General features: G+C 43.7%; 1 protein-coding gene across 2 annotated transcripts; it reads left to right on the forward strand.

Moving 5' to 3' along the window:
* The first annotated feature begins 3,122 nt into the window (after positions 1-3,122).
* Positions 3,123-14,519, forward strand: si:cabz01007807.1. 2 transcript variants are annotated; one of them, XM_034556744.1, is made up of 34 exons: positions 3,123-3,321; positions 3,474-3,515; positions 3,872-3,937; positions 4,069-4,131; positions 4,392-4,481; positions 4,867-4,902; positions 4,992-5,045; positions 5,135-6,253; positions 6,399-6,470; positions 6,566-6,658; positions 6,794-6,856; positions 7,409-7,468; positions 7,564-7,599; positions 7,677-7,730; positions 7,826-7,876; positions 7,971-8,027; positions 8,226-8,288; positions 8,370-8,471; positions 8,784-8,852; positions 9,061-9,126; positions 9,245-9,280; positions 9,412-9,471; positions 9,711-9,773; positions 10,121-10,216; positions 10,302-10,352; positions 10,456-10,551; positions 10,868-10,948; positions 11,021-11,065; positions 11,156-11,230; positions 11,863-11,931; positions 12,062-12,101; positions 12,327-12,384; positions 12,639-12,987; positions 13,123-14,519. In XM_034556744.1, exons 1-34 carry the CDS (start codon positions 3,301-3,303, stop codon positions 13,525-13,527), a joined length of 3,801 nt encoding a protein of 1,266 aa, XP_034412635.1. In that variant the 5' UTR covers positions 3,123-3,300; the 3' UTR covers positions 13,528-14,519. The 2 variants fall into 2 exon arrangements, with proteins under 2 accessions (XP_034412635.1, XP_034412636.1); XM_034556745.1 differs by having other exon boundaries at positions 4,995-5,045.
* The last annotated feature ends 82 nt before the right edge of the window (positions 14,520-14,601 follow it).

Here is a 14,601-nt window from a genome sequence, read left to right on the forward strand (position 1 = left end):
AGGGTGGAGGAGCTGAGGGTGGAGGTGGAGCTGAGGGTGGAGCTGAGGGTGGAGCTGAGGGTGGAGCTGAGGGTGGAGCTGGGGTGGAGGAGCTGAGGGTGGAGCTGAGGGTGGAGCTGAGGGTGGAGCTGAGGGTGGAGGAGCTGAGGGTGGAGCTGAGGGTGGAGCTGAGGGTGGAGGAGCTGAGGGTGTTGCTGAGGGTGGAGCTGAGGGTGGAGGAGCTGAGGGTGGAGCTGAGGGTGGAGCTGAGGTTGGAGCTGAGGTTGGAGCTGAGGGTGGAGGAGCTGAGGGTGGAGCTGAGGGTGGAGGAGCTGAGGGTGGAGCTGAGGGTGGAGGAGCTGAGGGTGTTGCTGAGGGTGGAGGAGCTGAGGGTGGAGCTGAGGGTGGAGGAGTTGAGGGTGGAGCTGAGGGTGGAGCTGAGGGTGGAGGAGCTGAGGGTGGAGGAGCTGAGGGTGGAGCTGAGGGTGGAGCTGAGGTTGGAGGAGCTGAGGGTGTTGCTGAGGGTGGAGCTGAGGGTGGAGGAGCTGAGGGTGGAGCTGAGGGTGGAGCTGAGGTTGGAGCTGAGGGTGGAGGAGCTGAGGGTGGAGCTGAGGGTGGAGGAGCTGAGGGTGGAGCTGAGGGTGGAGCTGAGGTTGGAGGAGCTGAGGGTGTTGCTGAGTGTGGAGCTGAGGGTGGAGGAGCTGAGGGTGGAGCTGAGGGTGGAGCTGAGGTTGGAGCTGAGGTTGGAGCTGAGGGTGGAGGAGCTGAGGGTGGAGGAGCTGAGGGTGTTGCTGAGGGTGTTGCTGAGGTTGGAGCTGAGGGTGGAGGAGCTGAGGGTGGAGCTGAGGGTGGAGGAGCTGAGGGTGGAGCTGAGGGTGGAGCTGAGGTTGGAGGAGCTGAGGGTGTTGCTGAGGGTGGAGCTGAGGGTGGAGGAGCTGAGGGTGGAGCTGAGGGTGGAGCTGAGGTTGGAGCTGAGGGTGGAGGAGCTGAGGGTGGAGCTGAGGGTGGAGGAGCTGAGGGTGGAGCTGAGGGTGGAGCTGAGGTTGGAGGAGCTGAGGGTGTTGCTGAGTGTGGAGCTGAGGGTGGAGGAGCTGAGGGTGGAGCTGAGGGTGGAGCTGAGGTTGGAGCTGAGGTTGGAGCTGAGGGTGGAGGAGCTGAGGGTGGAGGAGCTGAGGGTGTTGCTGAGGGTGTTGCTGAGGTTGGAGCTGAGGGTGGAGGAGCTGAGGGTGGAGCTGAGGGTGGAGGAGCTGAGGGTGGAGCTGAGGGTGGAGGAGCTGAGGGTGGAGCTGCATGGGACGATAAAGAAAGATGAAGAAATGTCGCTTGGCAAACGTCCCAGCAGATTAATATCTCGGACAGAAACTCCCCAACATGCTTTTTATTTTTATTTCCTCGACATCTTGTTTTTATTTCCTCCTCAAGTTCTTGAAATAATTCTGTTATGACCGCAGATCATAGCACAACTGATCTTATAGGCTTTAGCACATGGTGCAACTCCACAATCCTCAGTTTAATTTTTATTTTTTGGGGGGCCTTGAATTTGTGCAAACAGTTTGAATGTGTTGTGACTGTAATATGAAATATTTTAAATGTAACTTCCAAAGCTGATCCAGATTTACAGTCTGTATAGAGCTTCTGGACAAATACTGTTACAACACTGTCTATATACATATATATATATATATATATATATATATATATATATATATATATATATATATACGTATATATATTTATTTATTAATTTATATATTAATATATAAATATATATATTTATTAATTAATATATATATATATATATATATATATTAATTAATATTTATATATATTAATATATATATATATATATATATATCTGTGTTAAGTATAATAACTCCTGATTAAATCCACGCTTGAACATTCATCTTATTTATTTTTTTACCAAAATTTTTTTTTACCATAATTTTATTAAAGACTGCATTGTGAAATAAAACTTGGAATGTACATATTGTATATACGGAGATGACGTCAACACACCTGGACCACACCTGCCCGGTGGAGGTGGGCGTGGTCAACCGGTGGGTTTGCATTGACCGGGATGCAAAGGAAACGTTACTGACACCGACTTGTGTCACGCACACGCGAACTCGCCTTCAGAATAAAACTTATATTAAGTTTAAGATCACACACAAACATAAAGAAATCACATCTTTTCCCCACCAGTTTACAATGTGTGCTGTTCTACTGGTTCTACTGGTTCTACTGGTTCTACTGGTTCTACTGGTTCTACTGGTTCTACTGGTCCTTTAGTTTGCTGTATGGTCTAAATGTGTCTAGTGATGCAGTTCTCATGACACAGGAAGGGAGCGACCCCTACTTTCTCTTTTATGGAATAGTAGTTTAGTTTTTTCTAATAGTTTTGTCCCCCGGACTATTTCAAGCACCCATATTTTTTTCACTTATTAAAATATACTTGCCACTTATAAAATATATACTTGTTTTAAAGTACTGTTATCTGTTTTTTATTACTGTAATATATATATATATATATATATATATATTTATATATATATATATATATATACAATCTAGTATCGTACTATGTTTATTGTGTTTATTATATCTAAAAAAATTCTATGTTTATTGTTATGCACCGTTTACCGAGACAAATTCCTCATGTTCAACATACCTGGCAAATTCTTTATTCTGAATCTTTATTCTGAATCTTATATCTGATTCTTTATTCTGATTCTTTATTCTGATTCTGATTCTGATTCTGATTCTGATTCTTTATTCTTTATTCTGATTCTTTATTCTGATTCTGATTCTTTATTCTGATTCTTTATTCTGAATCTTTATTCTGAATCTTTATTCTGAATCTTTATTCTGAATCTTTATTCTGAATCTTTATTCTGATTCTGATTCTTTATTCTGATTCTGATTCTGATCACATTGGCATCAAACCAATGCACATAAAAAGGTGTCGAGTCCCTTATGGATTGTGCATGAAGTTATGAGTCATAAGTCCATGACTCGTGCAGGCCGACGCAAAGAAACACCACGCACGTGACTTCTCGGCGGAGCCAGCAGCGGGCAACGCCCTTTTATTTTGAAAAATTAAATTAAATTCCGGAAGCTGTTCCTCGAGTTTGACACAGGTGCGCTCAACTGGGAGTTAATTACCGTGTGGAGTCGCGAGGACACGCTCACGCGTTTGGATGCCAACAAGTAGAAAGAAAGAAAGAAAGAAGGAAAGAACTAAAGAAAGAGAGAAAGAAAGAACTAAAGAAAGAAAGAAAGAACTAAAGAAAGAGAGAGAGAGAGAACCTGATCTCAGGGACCATGAGGGGAGACACAACGACGGTGAGTCTCGTGCTGCTGGTCGCGTTCAATCTTCAATTGTGTGATTGATTGCAACCTGATTTGACTCATAATTGGTTTAAATAAAACAAAAACGTTTCTTTTTCTGCAATTTTTTAAACATTTTCTTTAATTGTCTTTGCATTTATTATAAGGAGAATAAGCTGGAGGCGGGCGGCGCTGCAGAAAGACGACCTGTGAGTATTAAAGTAGCTCTGTGGTGGGAGATGATGATGATGATGATGATGATGTTTTAATTGGTGTTTGGGAGGGTTTTATTCTCGAACGTTGCATATATATATATATATATATATATATATATATATATATATACACACACTCCACTTGTGTTTCATATTTTGTGTGTGTTGGCCGACCACAACAGACTGGCTAAAACCAACAAGTCATGACTCGCTGGTTTTAAAAAATATATATTTTAATATGCATTTGATATGGCTTTAACATCCCAGATATTTAGTTTCGGCTCCTTTTTTTAAGCTCACGATAACAAAGAAAAGCGGGCAGTTTATTTATTTATTTATTTTTTCTTTAGAGTATTACAGTGATGCAGAATATGTTAAAGAGGGTCTCCCAAAGCACTTTCCACAACAGATACCAGGTGAGACACACACACACTTCACATCCTAATGACTTTGTCCCTTCCTACAATCCTGGATGAATATTTTTTTTTAATAAACCTATAAATTAGCGTCCTTATTGTATAATTGTTTTTATTTCTTTCCTTCCCAGAATCTCGTCCCATCAGTCTCCGATTCCAGCGAATCATCTGTGAACGAGTCTGAACGCAAACAGGTTCGAGAACCATTCAGCTCTGCACTATTTATTCATTTATTCATAGTGCAGGTTGCATATCTTTAAGACCGCCTTTGCTTCATTGTTGTTGTTGTTGTGGGACTCGCCCGTGTAGAAATGCCTGTTTCCTGTCAACAGTCAGGAGTGTTGTCACATGTTTGTTTACATTTCTGGCAAGTGACGCATGCCTTTTTTCATACCGCGGAGAAATCAGAATGCGTGACTTGTGATTTCCCAAGAATGTGTTGTCCGGTCCACAGGATGGCGAGCGCCTCGCCGACCCCTCGGCGGCGGCCTCGGGTGCGACGGACCAGCAGCAGCAGCAGCAGCAGCAGCCCTGCACGGTACAGGTGAGACTCCTTACCCCGTGAACCTGAATTAAATGGAGGACGTTGTTCCTACTGCGCCGCGAGGTTGAAGCCACGCCCGGTCTCTTGTTTTGTTCTCGTGTCTGACTAGAAGATATGTTCTAATAATAAATCAGGGTTATCATTACAAGAGGTTGAGGGAGTTCGGTGTGTGTGTGTTGTCTCGCATGACAATGGGCTTAGAGTTATCTTACACAACAGCTGGTCCCTTTTTATAAGGCGCTATCTGAAAGCCTCTTTTTTAAATTTTTTAAAACGTGCTACTATACTATTTCGTCTCAAGCAGCCCTCGAGACATTCACATTTCTCTCGCGCACTTCTCATTCAAGGTGTAACATTTCTGCTGTGTCACTGTCTTGACTTTCAGAATGGAAGGCAGGAAGCGCTCCATTTAAATCCTCAGGTATGATGTCTGCCGGACTCCGTTTGAGTTCTCTTGTCAACGGTCCAAGTGACATCTAACATCTCTTTTTCCCTTTCTTTGCTCATCAGAAGGGAGTCTATGGGGACTTGGCCAGAATGAACCCTTTTTATAGGCACTTTTTGGTACGCATAAAACCAGAGCACAACGTTAGCTTAAGTACTGCAATGTCTATTGAGCACTTGTCTAATGACGTTGTGTTCTGTTCCTCTAGGAATCCGACAGCAAAGGTCACGTGATGGAGGACGCAGGCATGAACACGTCAGAGGAAATAGACCTCGATGCCATCTTTGTCCCTCCACCGGATTTTCAGAGTTCACCTCTGGATCCTCAGCCTGAAATGGAGACCGTGGAAAATGAAGCTAAATTGTCTGAACATCCAAAGGACCCATTCGAGACCCTTACCCCCAACCTTGTGCAATACCCCTTCCAGACGTCGGCGTTGCCCCCGAACACGTCCACCAAAGACTATTTTAATGACATTACACTGAACTCGCCAGACTTATTCAAGCCGATCCCCGCTCAAACACAGAACCCGTCTCAAGCTTTGCAGTTAAAAAGCTCCGACCTGTTGGAATACGAAGGGGTCGATCTATTCCAGTCTGCTAAAGGAGAGGATTTGCTCCATGCTGAACACGCCGGGGAGGTAAACCTCTTTGACAAATCTCAAAGTGTTTTTGGCAACTCCTTCAAATCTCCAAACGCGGACGATGAACTGTTCCGGGCTCCACAGCCAAAGACTGCGAACTTGTTCTACACCGCCCCGCTCAAAGAAGCAGATTTGTCTCGATCGGTTCCGATTGGGGAAAACGCCCAAGATCCCTTTATGGAAGAGGACCTTTTTGGCATGTTGTCTTTTCGGGATGTTTTTTCAGCCTCGTCCACCACAATCGATCCATTCCCGAGCCCAATCGCGAGGGATTTATTCCAAGACGTTTCCAGTTTGGAGGACCCGTTTGGTACCACGCCCTCAAGACAATACGACCCTTTCCAAGATGTCTCGCCTGGGACTCCGGACATCTTCAAACCACATCCCTCAAAGACGGACGGCAGGGACGTATTCGGGATGAGCTCCAGCAATACCGCCCCCAAGGCCACCTACTCTACACCTTCAACCAACTTATCGGAGATTAAGCCGGACACGCTAGCGCCGCTACATGTCTTCCAGGCGACGCCATCCGAATCTCCTCCAGCCGTCCAAGCGAAGTCACACGATATCTTCTTGACGACTCCTCAGGGAACCAAAGTGGATATTCTTGAGCCGAATCCCTTCAGTCGTTGCAGGAATCGGTCCATGCTACGCAGCAGCAATTCTCCAGCCGAAATGAATCATGTATGTCACAAGTTGGTATTTGGACAACTATAAATTGGTTATTGCCGATACATTGTACAAAGTGTGCGCTGTACTGTAGGACTAGTCGACAAATCTGATTTGTATGACATGCACTTTATACCCTCTTTTATAATCAAACTTGCAGGTGCAGACTTTTAAACGGCCGCCAATGCCACTTCCTCGAAGTAGAACTCCAAACTCCAAACCAGCAAACCCTGTATGCAAAGACTCCAGTTGAGCATGATGTTGTTACTCTTCTCCGTAACTGCTGCACTCTTAATGACCTCCTTTGCCTCCTTTTGGACTGTGTAGATTAAACCTGAAGCAACTGGACCAAAAGTCTCTCCTAAACCGGCCCTCAGACTGGCCCCAAAATCAGATCTTCACCCCAAATCCCAAACTCCGGTATGCATGCATCCTTATCCTTGGATATTGGTTGAAATGTGGAGATGAGGAACAATGTGAAATGTCTTGTGTGGGTGGTTTGAGGGTGGAACATAATCTTTCTGAGGGCATGTTTCAAATATTTATTTTTTACAGGAAACTAAACCAATGCAACCTGAAGACTTTTCACTCTACGAAGACGTCCTGCTGACTGGACAGGTGAGTTTTAAGTGGAAGGGATTTTCAGTATTGATAACTAAATGTATACATTTAAATGTCTCCATAATTATTAAGAAAGTTGAAAACCATCGATGAAAGTTCTTAAAGTCTAAAATTATGATTGTCCAAAGGGTTGTATGACTTGGGGCTGAGCGGTATATCGACTACTATATCAGTATATCTGACTAGATATCTTAGATAAATGTAATTTTCTTGTTTTTAAAGGCTGCATTACGGTAACGTGATGCAATTTTCAGAACATACCAGACTGTTCTAGCTGTTATTTGCTTTATCTCCCTTATCTCAAGCAGCAATGGCACCAACCCTACAATATTGCTTCAATTTTGATATCAAACATTGAGATATTTGATTTTCTCCATTCCTTCCTGCCCTATATGGTCCTCAGCAAATGGCAATTGGGAGTAAATGCATCTCCTTGGGAAAACAGTTTGGCTGAATGGAGATCTCGTTAAACAGACTGTCATCACCACCTTTTGTCTAATATAACTATCTTTTAATATTTCTGTTTGCTTTACTGAAATCCCCAAACAGGAAAGGTGTGTGGAAGACTGGCCTGACGACAGCCCTCAGCTCGACCCCGACTTCAAACCAGTAAGAACACACTTTAGTCACATTTTAGCTTGAAACATTCAGCCACCTTCTCTGTCAGTTATTTATATAATATATATATATTTTTTTTCTACAAGTCTGGGAAATTGAGACTACGACGGGAATCCATGAGAGTAAGAAACAAGTAATTTCTCTACTTTTAGATTAGTTTAAAAGCAGGAAGAAGACACTAAAAGAACCTTTCTCTTAGATCAATTCGGTCTCAGACGGAGGAAGTGGCGACGACCAGGACGTCTCCGTAAAGGTACTACGGACCCTCTCGCCACCCACTGTTGGACTTTCTGTGGGCATCAAGTGTATGAATTTAACCTTTTTTGATTTTATTTATTTTTTACACAGAAAAAGGACAGAAAGTTCCGGTTGTCCGTGCTTTCTAGAAGAAGGTCAAAGGTAAATAAAAGAAAATACCCAATCCCAGCGCCGCCGATCCGATTGGATTTGCGCGTCTCGTCTTTTTATGACGTTAATAATCTTCTGTGTGCAGGGCGACACAAAGGAGGGGAGGAGCCGTTCGCTACCCAACTCTCGTAAATCATCAAAGGTAACGATCGCAGTGCCTGGAATCTAACAGTGTTTTATTAAGCCTGGTCTTAACTCTTATATATACTTCTGTGTGACGAGAAGAGTAATACAACTGTTGTGTGTCAGTCTAAATAAACAGAAGATTTAGCAGAGATTTATCGACCAATCACCGGCTGCTATATAAACTGCTTCTGTTTTGTTTGTTTTTCTCTCCAAGGAGTATTTTTCAGAATTTCCCATGCCTGCAGAGGAGAATGACGAAGGGGAGCGTGACTACAAAGTACGTTGACGTTGTTTCTGTATTCACGAGCAGGATGGATGAGCTTTAATAAACGCCGCCTTTTGTTTTGTCCAACGGAAGAAACCCCTGAAGACCAGAGCCAGTGAGCTCAGGAGGGCGTCCTTCACGTCCTCGGTGCCCACGGGGAAGCAGATGAACGGACACCTGCCTCAGGAAGCAAAGGTGAGCCGGCTGAAGGACGGTGTGGGTTGTCGTGCATTGTCTCAACTATGGGAAAGAAAAGCTCCGCCACGCGCCGGTGGTCCGAGGTAAAGGCGCTGCAGTCTGCTGCGATTTAAGATTCCAGAGATCATCCTGAGAATTAGTGCCTCAAATTCAAAAAGCAGAAAGAACAAGGTGCATTAATTCATATCTCAAAGGTTAACGCTTTGACAAGTGTAATAATTTTGGAAGAAATTGTTTACGTGGTTTCATTTCTTTAAAAAAAAAGTTGTTCTTCTCGAACGGTAAACATGTGTTTTTGTTTATCTACAGGGGAAAGTTTTGGATGACGGTGGTGAGGAGGAGGAGGAGGAGGAAGAAGACATGGACGTCCATGGATCTGTATGCTTTTGTTATACTTAGAATGTATGATTCATAGCAATAAGCATGCGAATGCCAGGATGTTAGCGCACTTCAAAGCCGTGCAAAAGTAGTTTGCATATTCTTATTATGCGTTCACCTCTTTTGGAGTGAGACATTGTGAGCATTGAGAGGGAGATGTGTGAATATTCTGCCATGCATTGATTTGTGATCTGGTTTTTCTCTCCAGAAGAAGAAAAAGAAGTTGAAAATACGATTTGTGCCACAAAGAGGATTCGCCATCATGGTCCAAAAGGTACACACACACACACACACACACACACACACACACACGGCTGATGCACTTTAATATTTCACCGCATATTTGTTTGCATCTTTTTTTTTAATGAATGTCCCTTTTGTCCAAACCAAAGGGAGCACATGGATACACACCTCGCAAAAACTCCAAGGTACGACGACGTGCATTTGAAAGTAGTGGGCGTGTCCATCGTGCCCGTGCATTGTTTTTGAAGTGTGATGATGATGATGATGATGATGATGATCGACGTGGAACATGTTGGTTTCCTTGTTGTCCCTTCAGGACAAATCCCAAGAGGAATGCGTCGGCGCTCACGGGTACGCGCCTCGTAGGAAGTCCCAGGTAACGGCATTGAGACGTCAGCCATCGACACCTCAGGAAGACGATAGTCACATTATTTCCTCTTTTTTTTTTTTTTTTTTTTTAAAGGGTTTATTCTTTTTTTTTTTGTTGCATATTTAGCGAAGCAGTTTATGGAATATGGAATTGCTGGCTCGCATGTGACGGCCATTTATTGATTCGTCTGAATTCATCTGACACGACTTTCATCATGGCAGTTATAACACTCGTTTCACTCTCAGGATGATGATGATGATTTTGGGGAAGTCGAGGAGAGAGGCCACAGTCTTCCGTCAGCTAGCAAGGTATATTTATATTTGTTCTTATTGTTGAGATTTATTGTCATCATACATTGTAGTTCAAGGCTGTGCCAAATGTCATCTTGTAGTTTTCATATTTTATTGTGGTTGTATAATAAAGTAATTCCTGGTGCTGTTGCAAAGCCCAGTTAATATTAGTGTAGATGTTTATCTGTAACCATGCAAAATAATTACCGTGTTTAAGCTTAAAAACGTTCTGCCCTATTGCCGCTTTTGATGCATACTGGAGAAAATAATTCACATTTCAATTATGTGATAATTGTTCACCGTAACTTGTATGATTATTTATTTTCATCGCTGAGAATAATTAGAGTTTTAATTGTGTTGCCGAGGCTGCTTTCATGGACGATGAGCTCTTCCCGGAGAGGCACCGTCTGTCCGGTGGATTTACTGGAGATGATCCATACGACGTGGAAAACTGCAAACCCGTAACATGCTTTTATTTTTTTCATTGAATATTTTATAATCATTTTATATTTCTTAATAATTTATTTTTTCTCCTCCATTTAATAGAAGAAACCGGCAAAGATGAAACTGCTACACGTGGGCCGGCGAAGCTCTCGGGTAAACATTGAACACGTTTGGTTGCAAGGCAATCTGGAGATTAAAAAAAACAAACTTTTAATTTTGACTTTTTGCAAATGTTTTTTAATTTTAATTCAATAAGGAGGACATGCTGCATGAGGCCGATCACCAGAAACAGAAGAGCAGCTGCTCGGCAGAGGAGCCGTACGATGAAGACTGGATGGAGGACTGCAAACCGGTACGGGCCAGAGTATTTCTGCTGTCGGACGGGTCATCCAGTTATTTTTTATTAATGATCCTTTGGAAACTCGCCCGTAACCGCCGGTGAATACCTGCGTGACGTCACGCCGCTTGGAGAAGGAAAGGCGGCGCATCCGAGAGCTTGATTGTTACTCCACTTGTGTCCAAACGGAGACCATATTGTTTCTTGTGTTGGAGAACATCCAAACTTAAAGGCCTCATGCAATGCAATGTGTTTAATACTACCTTAATGCATTATTATTATTATTACAATGTACGTCAGTATTGGTTATTTCCGATGTATTCCTTTGCAGGACCGCTTTGCAGAAAGGGGAACATGTGCCGCGAGCCCCGGAGAGATGAATGACAGCCACGAAGATGAAACCTGCAAACCGGTACTTTGGTCACTCCTTTTTCTTTTGATATAATTTAATAAAAGATTCTTAAACATGTTTTCTTCTCAACAGAAGAAGAAATCTAAACTTAAAGACTTCATGAAACCCAAGTCTAAGGTGAGTCGGCGTGTCTTCCTAATCGCATGAAGGATGAAGCCGGATTTAAAAAACGAGATAATGAAACGCTTTATTTTCTCTCGATGCCAGAAAAAAGCAACGCAACCCGAGTGGGAAGATCCACCCGGAGCGGCGTCGAGCGACTTCCTGTCGGAGGCGGCGAAGGTACGTTCGCACCTTTTCAAAGTGGAAATTATCTGGGGCTTAAATAGCTGCTTAATTAGCTGCTTTTGTTTTTATGGTATGGAAACTTGGATTCTTTTGGCAGTGATTGGTATCATCCTCAGATAAACGTCTTCATCAAAGAGGTTATAATTATGCGGTTTATAATTACGCGGTCATAATTATGCTCTTCTGTAAGCTGGCCCTGGTTGTGGGAGGAGCCAGCCTGAGGGCTGCGTTCACAACATGCACCCCACGCTGCTCTCACTACTCCCCACCACAGATTTAATGCATTCACGCCTCTTATGTTGGTGTTTATGAAATAAATGCTAGCTCTGCGTGGCGTTTTGTTTAACACGCACCTCAGGAAATTGAACGGGATTAAATGAAGAAAGTCTTTTGTCTCAACAATCCTTTTTGATTAATGCCAGAGGGTCTTTTGTGCACTTTGTTTTCAACTGAGGCTGAAGGTTCCTGACGGGACGCATTCCTTCGTCATGTGGCTGGTTGAGCAACTTTGCATCAACAAGTTTTCATCGTCTTGCATAGTTCCACGTCCTCATGACTAATCTGTGTTAGTATGGGTCAAAGGTGTATTGACGTTGTTGTTGTTGTTGTGTTTCCACCTCATTCAGGCAGAGTGGCTGGCTGCTCAGACGGATGAGTGTACCAACGCAGGTCTGGAGGACGAGGACGAGGGAGGGGTTAGTTTCTCTTTTTAAAAACTGGTTCGACAGAAAGATTTTCCTTTTTTTTTTATTTTAACATGTTCTAGTGGAGCCGTGCTCAGGTTTCAACCATCATGCTTTGTGTTTGTTTTGTTTCTTGTGCCAGGACACTGACAGTTTGATGGAGTGGTGGAACACAGTGGAACGTGAGTCACTACGTCGCTATGAGGAACCTGTAACCGGTTATGAAGAACACTTTATTTTTATTTTTAAACGACAAAACACAAGGTCAAATTCTGAATACTATGTGGCTGTATAGCAGCTTCAATACAGCTACATAGTAGCCGCTATGTAGCTTTGAGTGACGGATTGAATAAACTATGCATTTGAACAACTAACTCATCAACATTGTTTGTTTGATTGCTCTTCAGAATGGGATGAGGTGCCGTCTGACAACGAGGACCAAGTTATAAGAGAGGACGAGTCCAAGTACGTCTCTTTATATATGAATTTGGTAACGTGTAGTGATCTGGCCTTCGCTTCTCAAAGGGCAGGAGACTCTTTCCTTCAGCTGGAATCAGTGTTCTGTTGGTGTTAAATGTTTTGATCATCGCTTTATTAATCTTTTAAGCATGAATGCCAATAACCGTTGGGTTCCAGCATTTGTTTTATTATGTTTGGACCAGATTTTAATGTGCTACTTCCTGACGTTGTTGTTGCTTCGGCTGTTAAATGAATTCCAGGTCATTCATCATCTTGGCGGGCAAGGTTCACCGCGGCCTGCGCGTCTTCAACAAAGTCTTCACGGAGCGAGCCGAGGGCCTCTGGCAGGCCGTCATCTCGCTCCACGCCATCGCCGATAACATCAACGACTTCCACCAGAAGGCCCGGATCGCCGGCATCACCGGCGGCACCACCACGGCCGTGGGCGGCGCCACCGCCATCGCCGGTTTGGTTCTGGCGCCCTTCACGATGGGCATCTCTCTCGTCGTCGTCACCGCCGTCGGCGTCGGCGTGGCGACGGCGGGAGGAATCACTTCTGCCTCCGCGGCCATCTCGGACAACGTCAACAACATGCACGACCGGAAGAAGGTGAGCGAGGGTTTCACGGAACGTCCCCGACGGCAACGAGCGGCGTCCCAAACTGTCCTGAAATAAATGCTTGAACTTATTTTAACAGTTGACCATGAACTGTGCTCTCTCCCTCTTCTCCCCCCGCCCCCCAAGGTGGAGATAATACTGGAGGCGTATGAGGCTCACCTGCAGGCCATTGCGAAGATCCTCCACTTTGTCAATCAGGGCGTGTACAAACTCCGCGGCCACCCCTTCCTCAGGTCTGGCACCCAGCACTACTCTGAGGACTGGGAGGTCCGCAAGGCGGTCCAGATGGTCAACTTGGTGGACTCGCCCGTGATGCGGGCGGCGGAGGTGACCGACGCTTCGAATGCCTCGGTCCAAGGGCTCTTCAAAAGCATAGACAAGTACTTCATCAAGGACTCCAGAGAGCTGAAGAAGGGCTACAAGAAAGAGGTGGTGGTGCAAATAAAGGAGGTGGCGAACGTGCTCAACGACGGGATCGTGGAGCTGAACGCCCTCCGAGAGGAGCTGCAGGACGCTACCGGGAACATGTGAGCAGCATGAAGCCACCTCAGTGGATTCCTGGAGCGCCACCAGTGCCCTCTCCTGGTCAAATGAGGGAACTGTTGGTTTAAAAGTGAAGCTAAGCTGCAACGCTTACAATGGTCATTATTTTGTTGTGGTTTTAGCAGAGAGAAGATGATGATGATGATGATGATGATTATTCATAATTATTGATGCTGTAGATTACTTTTGCTGTATTTGATATGCGAGGTGTTCACACGGGGGACTGGTCCAAATATCGTGAAGGCAGGCACACGGCTTTGAGCACTGAGTGGTCTCTGGGGGTTAAAGGTTTTAAATGCACTGGTTTGTTTTTTTTGCACTGGTTTTTTGGTGTAATTTCCACACCCACTGTGGACCCATTCTAAACAGGAGTACAGTGACATGTGTGAGTTCTACAGCCTCTCTCTCAAGCTAATGGGATATGCTGAAAATATACACAATGGCCCTTTAATTCATGGATTTATGTCTAGCCACTATCGGCATAACCAAACAAATGTTATTGGTTGAGAATCTACAATGAGACCCTAAAAAAAGTGACCGTTGCATTGTTTTATGGTGTTTAAGATTTAAAATGTTAAGTGATAGTTTTCATTTGTTGAATTAAGGTCCATTATTTAGTTTATCAACTGTAAATATTAACTTTCTGCTGACATCTTAAGAGGATAAATCGTTACCTGACTAACGTATTCACATGCTTTTTATATATCTGTATGACGGTTCTTCAAAGCGCCAATGAAGTACAATTCTAATGTTTTTTTTTTTTAGTGATTTAACCCTTTAATCTATGTAGCTGTCCAAAATAAAGCAAACTATTGATATGTTAATATATGATCATTACTGTATATGTTTTAATTGTACTTGCTGCATATTGCTCCTGCCTTTGACAATGCATCTTCCTGCAATATTTTTACCTAAATGGAACATCTCATCTGTAAAATCTTTTTTAATATGTGTAATACATTTAATCTTTGAATAAAGACGTGTCACCAAACAAAGATTGTTTACATTTTTTAATATAATATAAACTATTCCAAGATGTATACACGTCCAAGGAATCTTAAA

This window comes from Cyclopterus lumpus, chromosome 18, assembly GCF_009769545.1.
Source record: "Cyclopterus lumpus isolate fCycLum1 chromosome 18, fCycLum1.pri, whole genome shotgun sequence".
In the NCBI taxonomy this organism is placed as follows: domain Eukaryota; kingdom Metazoa; phylum Chordata; class Actinopteri; order Perciformes; family Cyclopteridae; genus Cyclopterus; species Cyclopterus lumpus.

Bases quoted from the DNA above. Each gene is read 5' to 3' on its own strand.
- si:cabz01007807.1 (XM_034556744.1), top strand. From the start codon at position 3,301: ATGAGGGGAGACACAACGACG. The intron at 9,127-9,244 runs GTACACACACAC...TCCAAACCAAAG, and splicing joins TCGCCATCATGGTCCAAAAG to GGAGCACATGGATACACACC. The intron at 9,774-10,120 runs GTATATTTATAT...TGTGTTGCCGAG, and splicing joins GTCTTCCGTCAGCTAGCAAG to GCTGCTTTCATGGACGATGA.